Source organism: Talpa europaea (genome assembly GCF_964194135.1).
Source record: "Talpa europaea genome assembly, chromosome: 1".
Lineage (NCBI taxonomy): Eukaryota > Metazoa > Chordata > Mammalia > Eulipotyphla > Talpidae > Talpa > Talpa europaea.
Window position 1 is genome coordinate 134,066,414 of NC_140073.1, and position 26,304 is coordinate 134,092,717.

General features: G+C 35.5%; 1 protein-coding gene across 4 annotated transcripts in view; it reads left to right on the forward strand.

The window, feature by feature from the left end:
* Positions 1 to 26,304, forward strand: part of PARD3B (par-3 family cell polarity regulator beta) — a gene marked incomplete at both ends in the record, with an annotated part of 909,806 nt that overhangs the window by 568,565 nt on the left and 314,937 nt on the right. For all 4 annotated transcript variants that reach the window (XM_084247417.1, XM_084247420.1, XM_084247419.1 and 1 more), the window contains one exon: positions 9,464 to 9,508. In XM_084247417.1, coding sequence (XP_084103543.1) covers positions 9,464 to 9,508 — 45 coding nt within the window. The remainder of the gene's footprint in view (positions 1 to 9,463; positions 9,509 to 26,304) is intronic.

A 26,304-nucleotide genomic window follows, 5' to 3' on the forward strand; every position in this document is an offset into this window, starting at 1 on the left:
TTTAGACCCTCCCCCTCGAGTGTTGCAGAGTATTGACCAGAATACATATGTGAAGAAACTACCAGAGTAACCACAAGAAGAGATTTCCAGAGAAACCATGTGAAGAAACTACCAGAGGACACATGTAAAGATACTTCCAGAGAACACATGTGAAGAAAACAGTACCCAGGGCTCACACAGGATCAGGAATGATATCTATTCCACCAACAAGACTGGATAAACTTACATACTGGATAAACTCAGATCATGAGACAGTAGGGTGTGCAGAAGGGCATTGCCTTTCTAGTAGGGTATTATTGGCCTAAAGTAAATGCTGCTATAGTCCTTTCTAACAAATCTTAAAAATAAAATCCAAAATGATCAACAAAATGATCAACAGCTACCCAGGTGGCCTCATGGCTGAGGCACCTGCTGGTGGGAACAGAAGGGTCATCACAAGTAAAGTTGTGAGATAAAACTTTCATTAAACTAGTTCAATGTAAGGAACAGGGAGAATTTCACCAACAAATATGAAACCAAGGAAGACATAAATTTACACCAGATTTCCATAAAGAGTCATCATCCCAGGAAGAATCTTCACAGTATAGGAAATGATTAAAAAGGTGTCCCTGGTGAGAAAGGTTGCCTTTGCCCCTACCGGGTCAAGTGTGTCAAGTAGTCACCTACAACCTTGACTATTTTCGTGAATCTTCATGTCTGCCTGACCTTCCACTATATTCGTAAAGTATATTCTTCTTCCTTTTCCTGTTATTTTTTCCATTATATCAAAATGTCATTTTTGTCTCTCCCTGTTTAACCCCACGATTAAATATCCAATTCTTTTGAGAAAGGCATTATTTATTTAACAGATTCAAAACAAATGAGGGATAATTTGGTTTTTCTAATAATGTTTAATGTTATAAAGACAATAGTATAAAAACATTTGAAAAGTTTTTATACTTTTATACTTTGTACTAACTTTAACAATTTCTAAGATTCAATGGGTGAGAAAAAGAATTCTAAAGAGAACATTGAGAAATTGTGAACATATGAATAGTTGGGTAATGATGAGGGAGTGTGACCCCTGTCCCTTGCCTGGCTGGGAGATAGTCTATAACATGAGGAGAAAACTTCAATCATTGAATTGAATAGCTTATGGTCAGAGCAGCGATAGATTCAAGAAGAAACATAATGTTTTGGGAGAAGCTTGCTAAGAGAGATGGTGAGATAAACATGGGCATCATTATCTTGTACTAATTCCCTAACTTTTTTTTAGCAAAAGCTTTTGTTATTTTGCTTGTTGTTGTTGTTATTGTTTTTGAGAGTTGGAAGAATTTTTCAATACATAAAAATTCATAGTGCTGAAAACTCAAAACAGTTCCCTCAGGAGAAACAGTATAGCAAATAGTCATTGACAAAAGAAAACATTATAAATTAATGCAGTAATAGTTCATGGCTGCTTAGGAGGAAACTTAATTTAAATTTGAAACAGGTTTGCATTCCTTAGAAATTCTGGAAATCAATCAGTGGCATAGAAATCGATCTGCTAAAAAAGAGGAAAATTGATTATTAACATTGGCAACTACATCATTTTTTTTTAAGTTCTGAAGGAACAGCTCTTGGAAACAAGTTTATGAACCATTAAGGAATTATTTGATATTTAGTTTCCTAGCAAACTATCTAAAGTGAAGTATTCAAGGCCTTAGTAGAAGATACATTCACCATACCAAACATCCCCTTCAAACCTGCAGTCTTTATTATGTCAAAGACAAGGAAGTCAAAAATTAAATGAAGCAGAGCTGTGTAAGTAAAAGATGAGCATTGCATCATATTTTGAAATGCTACTTTGCATCAAAGTATCTCAATATGATGTAGTGGCATTATGAGCACATTTGCATATTCCCCATTCATGACATAGTGTTGGTATTCTCAAAAAGAATAACTGTAGCTGGTGGCAATTTTTATCTGAAGAGATTTGTACATGCTAGCAATATACCATCTTCTGTCAGCATAAGGAAAGCATATGGGGCCCATTAACTCACCAAGTCTGCCACTGTTCTGCAAATTTTTATTAAGCAAGTACAGTCCCTAATAGTCACTTACGTTATAAAATGCGTATCAAATGCTATCAATAAGTGAGGGAATTGTTTTCCCCCAGTGAGAATGCATTTGAAGTATATAAGAAGCTTACAAAAGAACAAAGCACTTCAAGTGATCACTATATTAATATAAATGTATCCTACTGGGAAGCCAATATATGTAAGTTTCATATGCATTTTAATGTTTGCTACTAATAAGTTCTCAGAGTGACATCTTTTTCACAGATTACCCTTCCCCATATTTTATTTATTTATCATTTCTCTCAATTCTAACAATGAACCTGGTTGAAATTAGATCAAAAGGCATCATGTGTTTAGCCATACTTTTAAAAAAAGAAATCATGGGCACTGAACAGTTCTCAACAACTTCAAATGTCTACAACCAAGATAACAAGAAACATAGGATCCGGGCCTTTATTTCCTGAGCAAGTCTTCATGAACCAGAGGACACCAGGAAATTAACAACGTTCAAGCCAAACACTGCCCTCTTTATGAAGCACCCTACAGTAATTAGATCAAATAGTGTCCATTGATCTTGAATTGAATGCCAGTAAGGATAATCTTAAGCTAGAAATCCCATTATCTAAATAAATCCAGAGAAATCTCAAGAGGGGCAAGTCCATGGTGCCCTCTAAGTATTTCATAACAATTACAATGAAAATGTCCATGAATTTCTTCAGAAGGACTCAACATTTCATTGTTTTCTTGCTAATAACAGTACCTCTTTAAGGTAATCAAGAGCCCAAATATACCAGCCCTTGGGTAAAACTGAAGGATTAGAAAGGGAATATAATAGAGTCTTATCGGGAGGGAGGGAGGAAGGGAAGTAATTTGTCATCAGAACCAGATCAGAACAGATTCATGCTCCATCAATAATCCATTTCTTGATGCCTTTGGTACCTTACCACTTTGGAATGGCATGCCTTTTGCACACCCGGCCTGCTCATTTTTCAATTTCTTATAAATAACTTCTTTGTTTAAAGTGAAACACCTGTCATATTCATGTTGCTACCGTTCCAATCATTTTGCTATCTAAATATTATGCAGTGAAACGACTAGATTTAAGCTCCATCCCCAAGAGATAACTTTATATAGTAGTTCTAAGGTAATGTGAGTTATAAAGGAAGTTGAGTCTTAATTATAACACTTGTCATTTAAAAAAAAAAAAAGCTTGGTGGTGTGTGTAATTTTACCTCATTTTCTCATTTGCTACTGTTATTTAAATCACTTCCCAGCACTAAGCATGTGCATAAAAGATGATTGTTCCCAATTTAACCTTTTAAATAAAATGTATTCTATTAATTAAGTCATTACAGTTCTCTTACTTTCCTATTATGTTTATTCATATATCTTCAGTCCCAAAGATAGATATCTATCTGTGTCAGTGAATATTTTGGAGAAAGACCCCTAATTTTTATGCCTATCACCCATTTGGATTTTCTACCCTTTTTTGGAAATGGTTTGTTAGTATTCTAAAGAATTTCAAATTTTCAATTAAAATAATAAGTATCTTACTGAGAATAACAGGGAGTATTCAGCCAAAAGTTAAGAAGGTATCATGTTTAACTCAGCATGGCTGGAGAATTTGCTGTACCTAAATGGCATAGATTTCATGGGATAATTTTTTTTTTAAAGAAAGAAAACATATAAGCCCCATAGCATGTGATAAGACTTTGTAGGTTGAGTACCATATTTCCCTTGGCTTCTTTCCACTACAAGAAAACTAGGAGTCTAGAAAACTGGTGTCAAAGTCTGCTGCGGGTGTTGCATTATCCATGAGAGTACAATTGGAAGTACTCAGCACCTTGCCCACACCATAGCACTCTCTCCTTATTTCCTTCCTTTCTTCCTTTATGATCCCGACAAGTTAAACCATAAATACTGCCATCAAATTCACCTCCCTTACCACTCTGACAGCTTCCATTTATCAAAAGTTTTCATTTATTGAAAATTATGAACCTGAAACTGTGCTAAGGGCTTTGGTACACTTTTCCCATTTAGTTCCCACAACTCCCTGTGTAGTGTTTTTATCCTCATTTTTCACATGGGAAACTGAGGTTAATAAGAACTCAGTAACTTGCATGATAAAGCATTATTGGCTCTCATTAATTAGTTTCTATGTAGTTTCTCACTAATAATGATCATAGCTAGTATTTATTAAGTACTTACTATATTATCTAAATGCTCAGTATATACTTACACATGCAGTCTTTACTACAAACCTATGGGGTGAGCAATATTATCTTCACTTTACATGTGATAAAACTGAGTACAGAAAGTTAACACAACTTTAATATGTTTCCAAGTCATGATTTTAACTCAGATGATTTCTCCCTGTGAAAGCAGAATGAATATTTTAGCTGGAACCCATTAAAACTGCAAGATCCCCAAATATGATAAACAAAATTACAACTAAAACTTGTTAATATTGGTCATCACAGAATGATTTCCATGAAGAGCTCATATTCACATAAAAAGGATAATTGTCTTCTAGCATATAGTTATTAGTCAAGTGTTTTCTTATATTTAATTCATGTTGCTGTTGATTTTTTAAAATGTGACTTCTAGGACTCTTATCACAAGTATAGTAGAGTGTTTAAGAGTGCCTTGTTCAAAGTTTAACAATCTAGAGGAGATGGACAAATTCCTACAACTCTGCAATAACCCAAAGCTAGATAAAGAAGAAATAGAACACCTAAACAGACCAATTACAAGCAGCGAAATTGAAATGGTAATCAAAAACCTCCCCAAAAACAAAAGCCCAGGACCTGATGGATTTACAATTGAATTCTACCAAACATTCAGAGACGAATTAGTGCCTATCCTTCACAAACTCTTCCAAAAAATTGAGAAGGAAGGGACAATACCAAACACGTTCTATGAAGCCAACATTACACTAATACCAAAACCGAACAAGGACAACACAAAAAAGGAAAACTACAGGCCAATCTCCCTAATGAACACTGATGCAAAAATCCTCAATAAAATTTTAGCTATCAGAATCCAACAATGTATCCATAAGATAATTCACCACGACCAAGTTGGATTCATTCCAGGGACACAAGGATGGTTTAACATCCGAAAATCAATCAACGTTATCCAACACATCAACAAAAAGAAATATAAAAACCATATGATAATATCAATAGATGCTGAGAAAGCTTTCGACAAAGTGCAACACCCATTCATGATAAAAGCCCTTGAAATTCTTGGGATAAAAGGAACATACCTCAACATCATAAAGGCCATCTATGACAAGCCAACAGCCAGTATCATTCTCAATGGTGAAAAGCTGAAAGCAATTCCATTAAGATCTGGAACAAGACAAGGATGTCCACTCTCACCACTGCTTTTCAATATAATACTGGAAGTCCTAGCCAGGGCAATAAGACAAGAGAAAGACATCCAAGGAATCCAAATAGGAAAAGAAGAAGTCAAACTATCACTATTTGCAGATGATATGATAATATACATAGAGAACCCCAAAATCTCCACAGAAAAACTAATTCAACTCATCAATCAATTCAGTAAAGTGGCAGGATACAAAATCAACACGCAAAAGTCAGTAGCCGTCCTATACACAAACAATAAATCTGAAGAAGAAGAAATCAAAAAAACCATCCCTTTTATTATCGAAACAAAAAAAAATCAAATATTTGGGAATAAATCTAACAAAAGAGGTAAAGGACCTATACAAAGAAAACTATAAAACACTGTTAAAAGAAATAGAAGAAGACACAAAGAAATGGAAAGACATTCCCTGCTCATGGATTGGAAGAATAAACATTATTAAAATGGCCATCCTACCAAAAGTAATCTACAGATTCAATGCTATTCCAATCAAAATTTCAATGTCATTCTTCAAAGAAATAGAACAATTATTGATGAAATTCATATGGAATCACAAAAAACCCCGAATAGCCAAAGCTCTCCTGAAAAAAAAAGAAGGGAATGGAGGCATCACACTCCCAGACTTCAAACTCTACTACAAAGCCATAATCATCAAAACTGCATGGTATTGGAACAAGAACAGACATACAGACCAATGGAACCGAATAGAAAATCCAGAAATAAACCCACAGATTTATGGTCAACTAATCTTTGACAAAGGAGCAAAGACTATGCATTGGAGCAAAGAAAGTTTGTTCAATAAATGGTGCTGGTAAAACTGGGTCGCTACATGCAAAAGAATGAAGCTTGACCACTACCTCACACCATACACAAAAATCAACTCAAAATGGATTAAAGAACTAGACATAAGACCTGAAACCATAAAATACATAGAAGGAAATATAGGCAAAACACTACAGGATTTGCACATCAAAGACATCTTTACAGACACATCACCCAAAGCAGTGATAGTGAAGGCAAAGATAAACAGCTGGGACTGCATCAAATTAAAGAGCTTCTGCACAGCAAAAGAGACAATAACAAAAACAAAGAGAAACCCCACCAACTGGGAGAACATTTTTGCACCCAACACTAATGATAAAGGATTGATCACAAAAATCTGCAAAGAGCTGATGAGACTCAGCAACAACAAAGAAAATAACCCAGTCAAAAAATGGGCAGAAGAGCTAAAAAGAAACTTCTCTGAAGAGGAAATGCAAATGGCCAACAGGCATATGAAAAAATGTTCAACATCACTTGTCATCAGGGAAATGCAAATCAAAACTACCATGAGATACCATCTCACACCAGTGAGAATGGCACATATTAAAAAAACTAGCAACAACAAATGTTGGCGAGGGTGTGGAGAAAAAGGAACTCTCCTGCACTGTTGGTGGGAGTGCAAACTGGTCCAACCACTATGGAGAGCTGTGTGGAGATTTCTGGACCTACTAAACATAGAGCTTCCATATGATCCAGCAATTCCACTCCTAGGTATTTACCCAAAGGACACAGAAACATCAATTCCAAAGAACACCTGCACCACTGTTTACAATAGCTAAGCTTTGGAAACAACCCAAATGCCCAAAAATAGATGACTGGATCAAGAAGATGTGGTACATATATACCATGGAATATTACTCAGCATTCAAAAAAGATAAACACATGCAATTTGCAGCAACATGGATGGCGCTGGAAGGGATCATGCTCAGCGAAATAAGCCAAAAAGAAAAAGCAAAATACCGGATGGTCTCACTCATAGCAGGAATCTAGAAAACTTAAATAAGGGACCAGGAAAATGAATAACTATAAGAAAGTGAAAATCAAAATCAACAAAAAACTATGAACCAGAGACACTTTTAGGGGGGCGGGGGCGGGGGCGGGAGGGGAGGGCTTGCGGTCAGAATGGGGGGACTGCAATTGTATGGGGAATATAAAAATAAAATTTATTATTTAAAAAAAATTAAAAAATAAAATAGTATAATATGTTTAAAAAAAAGAGTGCCTTGTTCAATTTCTAGCTTCTCCACTTAAAAGATGTGCCTCAGTTTCTTTATCTGTAATATAGGGAGACACTAATATCTATCTTTCAAGATAGATATAAAGATTAAATGAGATTATATGAGATTAAATGAGTTCTTATTCATAAAGTACATACAAAAGAACCTGAATATTTTAAGTGCTCAATAACTATTAGCTACTAACACCATCATTATTTTTACTTCTTTTCTATTTACTCCATAGATTCCTATATCAGTTTTTTTAGACCCTGAAAAGAATGTGGCCCACAGTTGGAGACTGGAAAGCACAGATTAATTTATCTCCTCTAGGTTGATATGAAGGAAATTATAACGAGATTTTTAAACAGTTGATAGTAGTAGCAAAATTGCACACATTGAGTTGCTTTTTATCTAGAAAATAGAAATAGCATAGAAAAGGAGGACAGGTGGGAGTGAAAAGATCTGTGGATAGTAACTGGGTCAATATAATATGACTGAAAATGTAGGCAGAACAAGGAAATCATGTTACTTTGAGGCCAATCTAGAGTTAGGGGAAGTGGAGGAGGGCCCCTTGGTTAGCAAGTTTCCCCAACCCTAAGCTTTTTATTGCCTGACCTAGAGAATGAGGTGCATGGTGAATAACAGCCATTGTTGAATACTGAAGTGACAATCCTTGCAAAGGAGCTTCAGGAATAAGAAAGAACGAGCACCTAGGTTCATGAGGGTTATTGGCTAATATTTTTCTGTAATATCTGTGCATGCTATTAACAGCAGGGTAATACCAGGTACACCAAATGTGTTGAGAAATATTCCCTCTTCTGAATTTTCTGAAATGATTCCCATTGAATTGGTAGAATTCACCAGTGAAGCCATATGGAGCTAGAGTTTTCTTTGTTGGGTAGTTTTAAAAAATCATTTTTTAAAAATTGTAGTGCTATTCCGATTATCTAGATCTTCCCCTATATAAATTTTGGCCATTTGTGTCTTTCAAAAATGCATTCATTTCATCAGAGCTATGTGAATCTAGGGTTACTTTTTCCAATATGACTGAAGCAAGGCCCTTCTATTATTCTACTTGATGACCCTGAATTATGAAGTCTTTCACTCTGGCTATCAGGACTATTCACACAGCCACTAGTCCCAGCCCTATGTTAACTTCAGACTCTGTTCTCTTTCCACTTTTGAGTGTCTCTTTCCCAAGTCTTGGGTAGTTTCTGCATACCCACACGGTCAGCAATATATAACTGAATACTTGAGGGATCCTTCACACATGTCAGAAGAAAGTCTGTATCAACATCTCCTCTCTGAGTTCTACAAACTCCATCTGCCTTCGCTTCTGTGGACTCCAGTTCCATGTCCTCTGGCTGAAATGTCCCTGGGCTTTGCTGATTCTCCTTGCACTGCCCAAGAAACAGCTGGGAAACTTTCTCCAGATAGGAAGCTGGAGCAATTGTAGGATTCTCCTTATTTTATTTTCAGCTCTCAGGAATCACCCTCCTTTGTTGCTTGTTGTCTGAACCCGTGAATTCCATTTGCTCATCTTTTGTCTACTTAGAAAAAAAAATTCAGGATTAATTATAAATCTGTTCTATTTTGTCCAGAAATAAAAGTTTTGTTTTTGAGTATTGAATGTATATATTTCTGTTAAGCTCAGAGTTTTATTATATATTTATATGTATTTATATATTTATATACATCCAGGTCCTTGAGTTTAGCTTTTCCTTTAATAGCTTTTCCTTTTAGTTTAAAAGAACTGTTAGAAATTAAAGAAAAAATGAAATTATATTCATGGGAGATCTAATGAACACGTATTTTTTCATAGCTATTTTTAAAATACCCACCAAGAGAAATGTGCTGCCCAGGTAGACTGAGGGAAAAAAAATTCAGATCTTTGCCAGTAAAAGATTTAACTTATTATGAATCTATATTAATTTGTTGCTCAAAAAGTTGCTGATTTACATGCACATCTGATCCTTTCCTCTTATTTCTTCTCAGTGCCAGATGAAAGCAAAGTCCATTCATTGGCTGGACGCAGATCGGGTAAGAAATTCCTTATAACTGACTTAATATTCTCCTTCCTGGAAATCACTGGCTCTATCTGAGTAGCAGTTGGAAGCTGTTTCCATCCACTGGTCACTGAAAGGCTTGCTAATTAATACATGAGATGTCTCTGACTTCCACAAAGATGAATTATAGCTTGGCTGTGTGTATAGTGGTATAATGTATGCTGACTCAAAATGTTTGAGAGGAAAGAATAAAAGTTCTCAAAAAAATAATTTTGAAACCAAAAATCTTAAACATATATGCCAGCTGAACACTTAGAACAGCAACAAAAAATGCAAGTAAATCCAAGAACGTTTGAAATTTTTACTAATGGTGATTTTTGCATTAAAGTGTCAGGACAAAGAGTTTCAGAATAAAGATGTGGTGGCTTCTTTCTCCTCAAAAAAGAATAGTCTTTTTGCCTGTCTTCAAAGGGGATTGTGTCTGAGATGCCTGTATTGTTTTTCTCCAGACTCCTGAATGAGCACCCTAGAGGTTCTCTAGAATGTTCACAAGGATCTCTAAGAGCCTCCTAGATCTCTTTCTGTCATGTGTAGATATGTTCACATCTCAGATTCAAGCTTTTCCTTCATTGCTAAGTGACCTGCCTTTTGTTCCTTGGCCCTTTCATCATTTATTCACATTAGTTGAAAACATTTAAAGCTACTAAGCTGGTAAATACTTCAATAATCCCTTTCCTCTAGGGGTGCATTATTTGGGGGAAAATATTCATTTATTCTTAGAAATGCTGCTCCAAACAACAGAAGAGTTACAATTTGTTGGCATCCCTCCGTTTCTGAAACAAAGAAATCTTCCCATCACCAAGCATCTCCTGTGTTTATGTGCCAATTATGTTTTCAGCTGTAAGTGGTCTTGATGCCTCATTACCTCCATCATGTTCCAGGGCAAGATTATGATTTTTTTTTTCTTTTCTTCTTTTTCCAGATTCTCTAGTGATAACAGCAGGGAAGTGCTGGTTCACAACTCAGAGTTTTTCTTTTCTGCTCTTCCTAATAAAAAGCCTAAGAGGTTAGATCACTGTCAAAGAAAAGCTTTCCGTGGAAGTGATAAATTGCTACACACTGCTTATTCCCATCCTCCTTGTCCATTAAATTCTCTACTACTAGGGATATTTTTAGGAGCCTTGGAAGGAAGTTCTCATGGCTAAGGAAGCTCAGGCTAGCCTGTATTATTTTCATCTTTAATTCATGGTTCTTCTTATGGTTAGTTCTACACATAGTAGTATTGGAAAATGAGAATCTTTAATGTTCTAGGAGGTTCAAAGGTAAAATGTGGAAGCATTTTTTAAGGATGTTCAATTTGGTTTCTGAAACAAGAAAAAAATAAAGTTGTCGTTTTCCAGGAAATCAAAAATTATTCTAATGTGACTTAATTTCCAAACAAATTACTGTTAGCTAATAACAAAAAAATCACTATTCTTTTTAAATGAGAATATACTTGTCTTACTATAGCACTGTAATATTTTCGGTAAATTCAAGTGATATGTTTTTATATAGTTTGATATAAAAATATTAACAAAAAGTACTCTTAAGTATAAAAATTTAAATCTTCCAAATTAAAAGAAAATGTCAAAAAGTGACATAAATTTAAAACTGTCAGGCATGTTAATTGTAAGCTCCACATGGCTTATTTTAACTGATTGATAGAAATAGTACAACAGTCTTTATATCATATGAACCACACTGTTCTAAATAATCATATGTTTTAAAGATGATTTTGGTTGCTCATGTACTGTTACTACAACATTCCTTATTCTTCTATTTTTAAATACACTTAGATCCTATTACAGTGGCATCAAGTTTTTCAGTGGCCATCTGTGGCAGCAGTGCAAACGCTAAAAAATAACCAGAAACTTGATAACTTTAGAAAAAAAGTAACATGTGCTAAAACACAATGAAAAGGGCTAAGCAATCTTCTAAAATTGTACACTCTAGAGTTAAGTTAAATGAGAGCACCCTGTAAAATATTTAGGGACAGTTCTGAGAAAATACAATGGAACATTAAAGAAAAATGTTCTACCAAGGTTATAAATGTATATACTCCAAGGATATACCCTTGCTCTTTTTATGTTTATTTCTCTTGGAAAATTCACTTAAATTACAGTGCTCTTCATGAACACAGCCCTCACATACAGTGCAACTCCTTATGATTGCTGCATTTTTGTACAGTAAAGTCTCGCTGGACTTTGGTGCTGGGGATAGGCTGGTGTGGTAACAAAGGATAGAGTTCTTTTGATTCTAGCAGCCTCTTTCAGTTACAGAATCATTTTAAATACTCACCAAATATAAGGCAATCTCAAGTCACTTCGGTCTGACTAGGCTCAGTATCAGCTTGGATTATAACATGTAATGTTCCATGATCATGCTTGACTCACCAATGTTAAAAGGAGTCATTCAACTTCTTTTTGTTTCACCTTTCCTGCCCCAACATTGATCCTCTAGAGTATTTAGGTAGGAAAAAAAAGTGATGTCTTTTGCTAAAAAGAAAAAGTATTTCCCTTTCTCCATTTTTTTCCATCATAGAAATGTTGGTAGGTTTCATACTATCCACCATCAGGAAATTAAATTCAATTGTATGTGCCAACCTAAATCTATCATCCATTCTCTTATTCAGGATGATATTCAACATTTTAATAAATTCATCTGAGTTAAAATTTCTTCTGACTCAGCTACTCAGTGAGTGGAGGGCCATTTTGTGCCAAGTTCCATCTGTTGGTCTGTCTTGGGCACCTCCCAAATTTGTGACAGTATTTTTGGCCCTGTTCCCTTGGCTTAATCTTTAAATGGTTGACTCCTCAGAGCTCATTCAAATTAAAGGCTCAGGTAAGATAAATTTTTCTAGCATTTTTGGTCCAAAATGTAGTGTACTTTCATCCCTTCTGGAATAAATCCAATACTCTTGAGATTGCTCTAAAAGCCCACCCCAGGGGCTTCCACTTGGCAGTGCTTTGCATTGCATACTTTGATGAGGAAGATGGCAGAATGATTTACCTATTTGGATCTTGTTTTGACTTTTTATTTTTAATTTCTTTTCAAATTTTGTTGACTTGAGAATTGTTTACAAGCCTATATAATTTGGGGAATATAATTGCCATACCTCCATATGTGCACATGCCTTGCTCACTTTCTACCCAAGCTCCAGGGCCAGTGCCCTGTAACATTCCCCCCAATTCCCCCGTCCTTCCTCCTTCATCCCTCCATCCCCTCTGTTTAACAGTGTATTTGTCACAGTCTGATAATTTTTTCTGTAATGCTTCCCCAGTTTGTTTTCTTTGGTTATTTATATTCTGCAAATGAGTGAAACCATCAGTAATATTTCCTTTCTGGTTTTTTTCACTTAGCATAATTACCTTAAGATACATTTCCCCCCAGGAAGACACTATTTCATCTTTTTTTAATAACTGAGTAGTATTTCATTGATACTATTCATAGTATTTCAAATTCATTCTACAATTGCTTTTCTAGTATTCATTGGATGGAAATTTAGGTTAGGAGAACAACTTGGTTATTGTGAATAAGGCGGCTATAAACATAGGCATGCACAAATGTTTTCATGTTAATGTTTCATATTCTTCGCAAAAATACCTACCAGTGGTATTGCTGGATCATTTTTTTTTTTTGAGGAATCTCCATACTGTTTTCATAGAGATTGTATCAAATTGCATTACCACTAAATACTGTATGTTCCTTTGTCTCACCAACATTGTCGTTCCCAGTCATTCTGACATAGACCATTCTTACAGGGGTGAGGTGGTATCTTGTGAATTTGATCTGCATTTCCCTTATACTAGGTGATGCTGAGGATTTTTGCATGTGCCTATAGGCCATCTGAATGTGTGGTTTGGACAAGTATCAGTTTAGGTCTTTTGTCCATTTTTTTGATTGGGTTGTTGCTTTTTTTGTTGTTAAATTGTATGAGGTTTTTTAATATTTTTTGGAAATTAGCCCCTTGTCAGTTGTGTGATATGCAATATATTCTTCTAGTCAGGAGGTTGCCTTTTGGTTTTGATTATGTATTTATAATCTTGTAGGGTTTTCTCCCACATTTGATTTATGTATTTATAATCTTATGATTTTCTGTGGAAAGGTGAGACTTTATCAGGGAAGTGAGGAGCAAAATGCTTTATGTTATTTTATGAAAAAATCAAAAATTTTAGAGAGTCTTGGAAACTCAGAAAGTTGTCTTCCACCTCTTTCCTGAACTATCTCACTAATTGAATTCTGGCAAAATTTGAATCCTAGTGATGAAGGGGGCAAAAAAAAAAAATTAAGCCAAGTGGATATTTTAAACATTGAAGCCATTTTAAAAGATGACTTAAGTATTTTGAAGGAAGATTAGAATCTATTGAAAAAGACATCAAATTTGGCATTACTTTTTATTTTAATTATGCTCTAATTTTTTCTGTAGGCAGACTCACTATGCCTAAGAAAGAATCTTTCCTTTTTCCCTTTTTTACATACTGAAATGACACCTACACCAGTAGTTTAATGCTCCTAAGCATTCAGACAGAAAGGACTTATAAATTTTACCTTTTTTACTGTGTCTTCATTTTTTTTTTGTTTTGATTTACTGCTTGGAACTGTTTTAATATGTATTGACTGTCTGCAGATATCGTTGCTGACCCAGCTCTTTAAGATGATGCAGTACTGAAGAAAGCCGATGAGTTCTTCTTTATGAGCCCTGACATATTAATTAGCAAAATGGACTAAAAAGCTTTCCTATTTCTATTTTAATTTCTTATATTCTCAAACACCTGTCTATATAGCTGTAAAACAGGCAAGTCTGTAAAAGTAATGGTTGGCAGTAAGTCCAGACCTTTTCTGAGACAAGTTTATCATTTAATGAGCAAGTATTCTTTAACAGTCTAGAGGGATTGTATGCCTGCAAACACTGTATGGATATTTTACTGATTTTTACATTTCACTAATGAAGAATCTGAACCGCTCGGCATTTAAGGTAGGTCTCTCGCTGGTAACTAGTAGGTTAGGCAATGAACTTAGTATGTGGTGGAACTGGTATTTTGCTATAATCATTCTCTACCAACATGAGCCTCATACCCCCAGAGTCCCAGGAGCCAAGAACATAGGAGTAAGACACAGTTTAGCTGGAAGAAATAATGCACACATTATAACATCCCCTAAACCAGCAGTACAATATGTGTATTTTCTCTAACAAAATACTGTAATTCAGTGAACATGAAAAGAATGTCTAACCATTCTTTGCTTTGTTCCACTGTTTGCATGTGTACATGTGTAAATGTTTAACAATGTGTGGGCAAAGGTAAGAGATATATGAGAGAGAAAATATGCCTGTGATGGTCAAGTATTATATATAAATTACAGCAAATGTGCATGAGATCAGTATCCTTGCAATAAGAGTTGAGAGTTTAATATACAAGTTGCTAACTTGGCAGCCCTTAAATTCTGTTCTGAATGCATTGTTATAAACTGTCAGTATAGAATGTTCACATATGACGGAAGAAATCTCTGAATCTTGGAAAAAGAACAGAGTGATTGGAGAGTCACTTTAATACAAGAGCAATGTGTTATTTAATGACACTTCATAAATTGTGTTGTCTTAGTATTCATACCTATATAGTCTGTTTAAATTAAGATATGCATTAAAATTTTGGAAGACCAGCCACGATAATTTTTCACATGAGTCTTTTAAGGGATTGCTGTTTTTCTTTTTCTTTTTTTTTAAGATTTATTTATGTATATAAGAACTGGGGTACAGGCCAGAGGTGCGGGGGGTGAGAGTATTCACCAGAGATAGAGTGAGGAACAGAACAGGTGGATTGACTGAAATAGACTGTTGAGGGGAGCAGTGGGCAAGACAGGAGAGGTCTGCTTCGCCATGTAGGTTAACTCCCTGGCAGGGGGATCGAACTCATGCTGCAGTGGCTGCGGATAGTTTGATAGTGCTACGACTTAACCCCTTGCACCAACAGGGAGGACCTGGATTGCTGTTTATTCATGAATTTTTTATTGTTGTTGTTGAAAAACTAAAATCTTGTGAGTTAGTATATTAGTGATGAGCTCTTTCTGGCCTCACCAGCTGATTGAAGTAATACTGCATAGTATTCTATTTGGGAGATATCTCTGTTTGGTACCTACTAAGCTTTTGTCATCTGTTATATTGGGTCCATATAGCTTTAGACACAAGAAATATTATGTATCCCCCATATCCCACCACTTTGCTTTACATTTATATAGAATTCATATCACTAAAAAAAATTAGTGATATGTCTAATTCTTCCTATATAAATTTGATTATAAAGCAACCTGGTATTTTCTCTTTTACAGAAAGTTACTGAATATTCTCTGAAATTCAATTAATCAAATTGAAATTAAATAAATATATCAGTTCTTTTAGAAGTGAAATGATTCTTTATTATTCAAATAAGGCATAAATATGTGCATTTCTTAATTGCATGAGTAAACAAAGAAGCTACTATTTTTACAAATTAAAACTCAAAATTATTTTAGTTTGACGCACATTAGGGAAATATCCACTCTGTGACAGATACTGTGTTAAGTGATTTATATAGACATGATCTCTTCCTTAGAAAAAAGTTTTGTAAAATGGTAGAAGAAAACATGTAGATGCCTAGTTAAATATTAGTTTAGTATCTTTATGTTAAAAAGTGCAGTGAGAAGTCACAGAGGAAATACTACTTTCTTCTGCTGAGGGTTAAGGTTTATAGCTTTCACGTTTCAGAAAGGAAGTACTTCCATAGCAGAATCAGAAAGATAGAATCTGTGAAATAGAAAAACTCAATGAGCTAGTGTATTTCAGACATATGGGAACTTATGAGACCATGAAACATCAGTTTGGACAGAGAGCAGAAGAGAGGGTGACAAGATAGCCAGTTGAGGAAACTGAAGGAGATTAGGTCGTGGGGAATACATACCAAATAAAAGGATGTGAATTTTTATCCTATAGCCTCATATAATCTGAACAGATTAAAGGAATGGATTTATAATCAAGTTCTATCACTCTGGTGACTGTGGGTTCTTGGAAAGACAAAAAAGTATGGTGGCGAGCAAAGGGCAGGAGTAACTAAGAAGAATACTTAGGAGACCACTGCAATAATCCAGATAAGAGATGGCGTGGGAACAAATTTAAGTTATTAGCAAGGGGAATGGAAAATAATGTTCAAAATGGAAGAAATAAGGATTAGAATAGGGTGGGGAGAGAGCACAATGGACTATGGTGGAGCACTGTGGATACCTTGGTGGTAGGTGTGCTACAGAGATTAACCCAAAGAGGGGGGAATCCTGTACTTCCAAAACATAAATACTAGCAATGATGTAAACCAATGGTAGTTCAAAAAAATTATTTTTAAAAAAATGTTAGAATGTTTACAAAATAAAGCCTGTTGTTGTTTAAAAACAAGCCTACTAAGGGCCTCCCCTGGTGGCGCAATGGTTGAGCTCTGGGCTGCAGCCTCTGCAGCACCGGTTTGTTCCCAGGCCACCCGTGAGGGTCCCACGAAAAAAAAAAAAAAAGCCTACTAAGTGAGGAAGAGATTCCAACTTGATTCTCAGTTTATCAGTCAGCTACTGCTACTACTCTGTTGCACATTCAAACCAACAGTAAACATTAATTTCTGGATCATGTATCTTTAAGGAGGCTGGAATTTACTGATCTCAGAAGTGTTGGACTGGGCTTTGCGCCAATCTACTTTAAAGACTGAAGTCTAGAGAAGGAAATTCCCACTCTGCCCCCCACAACAGGCCCAGCTGGTCATCATAGAAAGGAGGTGCAGATCTGTGATTTCTATTTCAGCAATCTCTTGCTTTGTGAATTCAAACATCATTTCTACCACCTTTGCCTGATGTAATAATCTAAACTGTCATTGAAATTCTCAAAATTTTTCCAAACCCAGCATGAATAGCAGAAATCTAGAATAATTTGGCATAAAAATATTCACTTTTTCTTCCAGCTTCTCCAAATTAAACCGACCAAAATTGAAAGAAAACTTCTATACATAGAAAGTATATATTTTGCTCAGTTTTACAGACTTACAAAGCCTATATGTGTTTATAGTTACTATATATTATACATTTTATTTTTATTATAGTGCTATATTTCATCTTCCCTTAAATATAAAGGCACAGGAAAAATTATTTTACTTTAAGCTCCAGTAAGTGTGTGGTTTATTTTGGTCTTTTCCCCCCATCTCTTTATATATTGGTTTTTATATGATAGAATTCTCAACAAAAGTTTTCATTATCCTGTTGTTCTCATTCAGAATTTGACAGTTTATTTTGGAACTAAAATATACTGTGCCTAAATGTGCCTAGATTTAAAAAATTCATAGCTTTTAAAATTTTTTGAACAAGTGAAAAATAATTTTATAAACAGAAAAGGATACTTCTGTATTTGTCAAAATTCATCAACTGGCTGGACTCAAACTTCACCATCTATAGAAAATATGTAACTTGAACATTTGGAAAATAGTGGTTTGGAACTGACAATTCTAATAGTGTTTTTAAATGCCAGCGTGAACATCTGTGACAAAAAATAAAGTGTTATTAAATGATTACATGATGTTTGATAAATACAAAGTGAGTGTTTCACATCAAAACTTTATTGTAGGTTGATCTGTCTGTAGCCAACTTTGTATTAGGTCTGCCTCTGAGGAGCAACAACTCCCCAGAGTAGGAGTCACAGAAAACAGCAAGAAACCTAAAACTTACACTAAAATGTCATCATCAATTAGAATAGCACTATATGAATTTGGATGGACATCATAGGTAAAAACAAATCCCATTCCTGAAAACAAAAGTTATATATTTTAACCTACACTATGAGCATCAAAGCTGTCCTCTTTGTTCATATTTAACTTTAGGTTGTCTTTAGTCAAATTTCTGTAATGAAAATATTTCAACAAGAACATTGGATTCTTATCCCTACTAGCTGGCAGCCCCTTGTGAAGCACAGACTTGGGAAGAGTCAGCTTTGCAGTTCATGTCTGATTATTTTAGGAAAGTTCACAATTGAGTTCTAGAATTTAAGATCACTCTTACGTGTAAATTTGTCTTGGATTAAAAAAAACAACAGCTGAGATTCCAATGACTCTCAGAGTTATAAACTACCTGCCTGTAAGATATTTAATTAAGTTTCTATGGAAAATCTGGTCTGCCAATGTTAGCTGAATGGCTATTCAACCATTCCAGCAATGATTTTAATTCTTAACTTTTCCCAGCTAAAAATTATGTCAATGCATAATATTGGGTGGACAGATTTCCAATCCAACCTAAGAAATCTAAAGATGAACTCTTTCGTAACAGATGACCCAATCTGTTGTTTAATATAAAATGTCAAAGCCTATTTTTTAATTTCCGATATCTAATAAAGGTATTAGTTTTACCAACTAATGTTGCAATATATTTTAGAAAATATTATCTTTGATAATGTCAGTGTTACTTTAAGTTAATTAAGTTAGATATATATATATATAACACATGAGTTTTATCAAAATTATTTTGGAGGAAGGGAGAGAGGGGAAAAATTAAGCTTTGAATGTCTTATATATGTCAAGAATACTACCTATTTGAAAAATACCAACACCCCTTTGTTCCTGTATTTAGGCTGCAAGAACAGGATATGTTTTAATTTCTCTAACAAGTTGTATTGTATTCATCAGTTGCCCTTCTAGCCTTGTCTCTCGATGGTCACCTCCACCCTCTCAGCCTCATCAGATGTGTGCCCAGCTCATGGGGCTCCTCAGCTTTATTGCAGGCCAGTTCTTGTTCTCCCAGGCCTCAGAGGCCCAGCGAACTGTTGGAAGGCATCTGTCCCAAGAAATCTTCTCCTCCTCCCTCAGGCAGGGGCCTCTTCTAGGATCTAGCCTTGTAAAACTTCCAGTTGTCTCTAGGCTTCTTCTTTGTATTTTTTAACTTCTCTCACCTTTTCTCGCCTAATTCACACTTCTGCTTTAGAGCCAGGCATCCCCCAGGGTTCCCCTCAGGCTGTTTTTCAATCTGCTTTGATCAGTAGTCAAGGCTTCCTTACACCATTAATAATCCCAAGGCCCACCTTTTCCTCAGAACTCTGTTATATAATGCATTAAGAGGAAATAACCAGTGATAAGTCCTTATTAAACCAATATTGTTGAACACATACCGTGTGCCAGACACTGTACCAAGTACTACAAATACAAAGTTGTATAGAATATGGATTCTGCCTCTAAGGTGCTCACAGTTTAGTACAACAGCAAGGAATCCAAACAGTGACAATTCCATTTGCTTATATATAAAATGCAACTGCAAGGAAAAAGAGACCTTTACTAGAGGAAAAGATTGGGGTTGGGGACAAAGGGAGGCTTCTGCTTTATCTATAGTACTTCAATGTTTACATTAAGATTATATTTATGTACAGATTGGGGAATGAAAACTTTATGAATTAAATATAAAAGACATTGTAAAACTTCAGATGCTTAATCTAATAATAGAAATGTTGTACAAACGGGAGTATTTAAGCATTTAGCATGGGGCCAGGCATAGTGTATATATAGAGAAACACAGGAAAGGGGATAGTTTCTGGGAAGAAGGTGGAAGGCTGACTTCCTGAATCAAGCTGGGAAACTATTTGGGGCCCACAAATATTTCAGGGAGAAGTACAGGGGAGGGACTTACCCATGAGATGTTCCATTTATGAGTCAAAAGAAAAAGTGCCAATGAAAAACATATTTAGGGAATTTCTAACCCCCCCTATCAAGTTTTGATATCTTATTTGGCAGCAACTTAATCCCTAAAATTTATTTAGTAAAGCACCATGTGATGTCATGTACAAAGCTTCTTTTTAAGAGGTTCATGGTGCCCAACTGTCCCCAATAAAAGAAGAATTATAATAAAAGGATTAATGATGAATATGTTAAAGAGAAAACTTAAAGCAACCTAGGTTACTTCTCTTTGCTAAAATAAGCATATGTAAAATAGAATAAGCACATACAGTCATTTCCTCACTGTAGGCAAATGCCTTCATTCTGGTTGAACTCTGGCTGCTTCAACAGCAAACAAAACAAAACAAAACAAAACAAAGCAAAACAAACAAAAATAAAAAAACACCTCAAACCCTCCACTGTTTTTTACAATGAACTTCTCTCCATCAAGTTTAACTTCAGTTATGGTGTTATATTTTCCTACACATTTTTCTGTCATGGGTCATCTTCATCTGAGAAGGAACTCATAGATCCTTCTTCTTGTGTACCTCAAAGTCTTACCAATGCAGAGTCAGCCTTAAATTTCCATTTTTCGTTGCCGATCACATTAATCCAGCAGGAAATCAAATTGGACTCATGGGGGATACACCCAGAGTTTTGCTGTTCACGTTTTCCCAAGTCTTCTCATACATTCAGTAGCCTCTGAACTGACCCAGCCTCTTCAACACTGCAGTTCCACTCTCCCCACTGGAACCAAAGAGGTCTTGAAAATTATGGGCCAAATTGCTGTCCCCCAATTGCTTCCCATCCTTTGTAAAAGATAATCCAAATTTTCTACCATCATCCCCAAGACCTAACTTCGCCTGTCTCCCAGCCTTGTCCTCACTGCTTCTTCCTGCTATATTTACACATAGCCCATGTTGCCTGGATTCTAACTCTTGAACAGACTGATGTATTTTCAGGCCCTTTGCACATTCTTTCCTTCTGCTTACTGTGATCTACTCCACTTGACATAGCTGATTTTTCCTCATTCTGTCCTCAGGTCAAATGTTCTTCAAAGATACCACCCCTTACCACCCTATCCAAAGTAAACAAAAGAAGTGTTGTATCACCTATTCTGCTTATTTCCTGATAACCCAGATAAAAGTCTGTAGGAAGCATGTGTGTGTGTTTCACTTGCTGCCTATTTCTGCTACCTCCAGAACATGAGCTCCATGAGGAAGAGCCTTAGATCCCATCCAAGTGCATAGACAGGCATCTTTGTTCAGTTATTGCTGTCTTTTTCTTGTAGGTCGTTTTGCATAGTTTTACCTCCAAACATTGCATGTTTTATGTGTGTGTCTTATTTTAACAAAGAGCTGGGTTTTGTTTTTATGTTCTTTCTTACAATCTGAATAACTGAGAGTTTAGCACATTTACACCTACTGAGATTACTTGCATATTTAGATTTATGTTTATTATATTAAATTATATTTGAGCCACTTCTTTATGGCTCTTATTCTTCTTTCTTGTCCTCTTAGGATTAATTTTTGTGTTTTCTTAATTTCATTTTTTCTTACATTCCATTTTTATTATGCATGGTTAACAAAAATCTAAAAGAAGTCCAGGGCCTCCCCTGGTGGCGCAGTGGTTGAGCGCTGGGTTGCAAGGCTGCCCGCAGCCTCTGCAGCACCAGTTCGATCCCTGGCCACCAGTTAGGGTCCCACAACAACAACAAAAAAAAAAAAGTCCATACTTGTCCTTTCCCCAGATCAATGCAAGGAATTTAGAACACTTTTGCTCACCTTACCCCCTCCCATCTTCACACTGTTTTCCATTTTTCTCCTTTTTGCTTTTTGATCCCCAATTTACATGCAAATTTTAATATTTTTTCCAACTTACCAATTGTTTGCCCAATTTCTTCTTTTACCATTCTTCCTTATATTGCCTACCTCCCCTCTGGCGTCTTTTTCCTTCTTTCTGAAGTATGCCCTTCAGACATTCCTGTAATGATGGTCTACCAACACTCTTCTGTTTATCAGAAACGTCTTGTTCTTGACAGCTAGTGTTGTTGAGTGTACAGTGTTAGGCTGAAGCACACTAAAGATATAGTTCCATTGTCTTCTGCTTTGGACTTATTAGCATCTCTTTCTTTACCAGTAATTAGCATCTTCTCTCTGGATACTTTTAAATTTTCTTTGTCTTTAGTGTTCATTGTCATCATAGTCTAGATGTTAATAGATATACAAAGATTTCTTTATATTATCTTTTGGGGTATATAATGTATCCTCTATGCCTCTGTATTAATGCTTTTTATAATTTCTGGAAAACTATGTCTATTGCTATGCCTCTTCCTTTTTTGCCTTCTGTATACTCTTACAAGACTTATGTTAGATCACACCTCTCAGCAATCTCTTAAACGCTCAAATTTTTCTGTTTCTCTGATCTCTGCTCTATTCTGATTGATTTCTCCAGAACTATCTTTTAATTCTAATTTGATATCTGAATCTCTTTTGTGTTTCTGATGATTCTCATTCATGATAACTTTTTCTTTATGAATGTGGTCATTTCTATTTGGAATATCATGTTTGCTTAGATTTAATATGTGAGAATCCTGGGGAACCTGATTTTCATGTGCTTTTCAGAGGATTTAGATTTGCTTTCTCTGGGGTAGTAACAGAATACTACTAACCTGGGTTCACTTCCATATAGGTTTTTGAATGTCAGATTAATTGGGAGAAAATATATTTGATTTAATTTTTCTAAGAGGACAGTCCTGCGCTTGTAAATTCCCAAGAGAAATGATTATTATTGTTATTTCATTGATTTTCCCCCCTACCTAGAACCAGAGTAAGAAGCATCTTCTTGGAGTCTCTTTGCCTAGGGAAGTATATTCAGGGAATAATGGTTTTCGACCTGCCTTTCTACTAAGTCCTTTGAGGGTAACCACTGTGACTTTTTACTTTGTCTCCTATATTTCCCAAGATATCATTATATCACCCTTAGGTTTCAGATTCCTCAACTTTCAACTTTTGTTATTTATCTTCACTGACTCCTTTTTTTCCCTGGGTTTGGTTTTTGTATGTCAGTCGATTTCCTTAAGAATTTCCCTGAATTTCCTATGAGTTAAGCAAGACATTTAAATTTGCATTTGTTCTAGTTTATCAAAAATCTACTTGTACTTTTTTCAGCAGGATTTTGAGAATTGATAGATTACTGAAAGTAGAAATGTAGAGTCTGATGTTGAATGAACCATTGAATAAATGAATGATTATTTTTTGGAAGTCACTGAATTCAAATATATCACTCAATCTGACACAGATTACAGCACACATAAAACTAGACAGAGTTTTATTTCTGAATCTGGATTACTTTTGACAAGATGAACCAACTTAAAATATACCCTGGAAGTATATGGAAAACCATATGACATAGGAACAAAATGAAGGATGATATCCATAATATGCTGAGAAAGTTTGAGATGGAAAATTCCCTGCAATATGAAACCATATAATGAAAAGTTCTACTTATATTTTTAGTTACAAGCTATGGTTTATTACTCTGTCTATGGAGTCTTATAATGATTCATTGTTAGAGGAAGAAATAAAATAGAATACACAAAGGAGCTTTTTCTCAGATTATAATGTGCCCTGCTTAAGTGGGAGGAAGAAGCTTATCTGAGTATTTCATGTCACTGTCTATAGAGGTCTTGGATCCGGTACTAATTAGAACTCTTTCTGAACCTCCGGAATGTCACTGCTGATGTTTGGACTGACTTCTTTGTTATGACCACACCCGAAGGGTAGTATGAGCAGACTAGCCAGTAGGTCTATAAGGTAGTAAAGCAAATCAAAACCATCCCCATCCTCATTCTAACAAAAGCTATCTTCCCATGCATTCTCCTTTTTTACCAAATACTCTTCAGTTTTCATCTTTTTGAAGTCCAGCCATTCTGACACTTCTACAGAATCTTTATGTAATTTATCAATTATGTAAAACTCATGATATCATAGTCTCAGTGATAGAATCAGGCAAAGGAATATCATGAGAATTTGGATGAATAGGGTTCAGTCATTTTATTGAAGAGCTGTCCTTGCCACTCAAGTCTACAAGGATTGGAGAAACCCCATTCATTCGATGAAATTGAAAATGCTAGCTTGGTCAGCTTTTGTAACATGGAAGATGTCTGTTGTGGCTGAAGAAAACACTAGACTTTTATCTTCTTTCTCTCTGCCATTTCATCCTTTGTTTCTATGAAATAAAATTTCTGGGCATGGCATCCAGGGCTGGCATTGCACATACAATACCCTTGGCTCCAAAGAGGTCATGAAGTTGGATCATTTCCCAGATTATACATCTGCCCCTCTAGTTTGCATTTCAGAGCATATGGCTGTGGCAGAGGGGCAGATAAAAAATCATCTCTGCATTACTTCCAAAATATGAAAAAGAGGAAGTACCTTTTCATCTGGTCGTGAAGTTGTTACTTAGGTGTTAGAAGTGTATGGATAAAACTTTTCTTGTGAATTGTACTCAGTAAATTAAAATGCACTCAATTTATTGAAGTCATAGAATACACACTCAGTACAATGGAGTAAGAATATAAAACATGAAAAGTCTTGACCTTTGTAAATGATTCACGTGCTATGTGAAATGTATACAGGAATACTTGCAAAGAGGGACAACTTGGAATGGTTCATTTATTGCCTCATATTTTATTCATTTCTCAAGTATTGACAAATAATTTTCCTTAATTTTATTTCAACATGCAAATGCTTTTTTATATATATTTACTTTTTTTTATTTTTATATTCCCCATACAATTGCAACCCCCTGATTTTGACCCCAATCCCTCCTTTCCCCATCCCCCCACCAAAGTGTGTCTCTGGTTCATAGTTGTTTGTTGATTGTGATTTTTTTCTTTCTTATAGTTATTCTTTTTCCTGGCCCCTTATTTAGGTTTTCTAGATTCCTGTTATGAGTGAGACCATCCGGTATTTTCCTTTTTCTTTCTGGCTTATTTCACTGAGCATGATCCCTTCCAGCTCCATCCATGTTGCTGCAAATTGCATGTGTTTATCTTTTTTGATTGCTGAGTAATATTCCATGGTGTATATGTACCACATCTTCTTGATCCAGTCATCTATTTTTGGGCATTTGTGTTGTTTCCAAAGCTTAGCTATTGTAAATAGTGCTGCTATAAACATAGGGGTGCAGGTACGCTTTGGAATTAATGTTTCTGTGTCCTTTGGGTAAATACCTAGGAGTGGAATTGCTGTATCATATGGAAGCTCTATCTTTAGTAGGTAGAGGAATCTCCACACAGTTCTCCATAGTGGTTGGACCAGTTTGCACTCCCACCAGCAGTGCAGGAGAGTTCCTTTCTCTCCACATCCTCACCAACATTTGTTGTCGCTAGTTTTTTTTAATATGTGCCATTCTCACTGGTGTGAGATGATATCTCATTGTAGTTTTGATTTGCATTTCCCTGATTGCAAGTGACATTGAACATTTTTTCATATGATTGGTGGCCATTTGTATTTCCTCTTTGGAGAAGTTTCTTTTTAGCTCTTCTGCCCATTTTTTGACTGGATTATTTTCTTTGTTTTTGCTGAGTCTCATCAGCTCTTTTTAGATTTTTGTGATCAGTCCTTTATCATTAGTGCTGGGTACAAAAATTTTCTCCCGGTCGGTGGGGTTTCTCTTTGTTTTGGTTATTGTCTTTTTTGCTGTGCAGAAGCTCTTTAATTTGATGTAGTCCCAGCTGTTGATCTTTGCCTTCACTATCACTGCTTTGGGTGATGCATCTGTAAAGATGTCAACATGCAAATACTTACTGTGGTAGTTAATTCATTTCAGAGAATATTGGCCACTAGGGTTCCTTTCAAAATTGTGAAAATTTTATTAGATTCTGGAACTAGGTACAGAATTCCACTAAAAGGTAGCATGAGGCTAGTTAGAGGCCCAAGGTTACTGCCTAAGTGCTGTAAGGATAATCCTTTATGGATCTGTCTGAATATCAAGATCAAAAGAGATAAAAGGGAAGGAGTTAGTTAGTAGTGGAGAAGATGTATCATTCCCTCTCCGAAGAAATTCCAAGGCCTTCAGTCAATTAATGGTACTT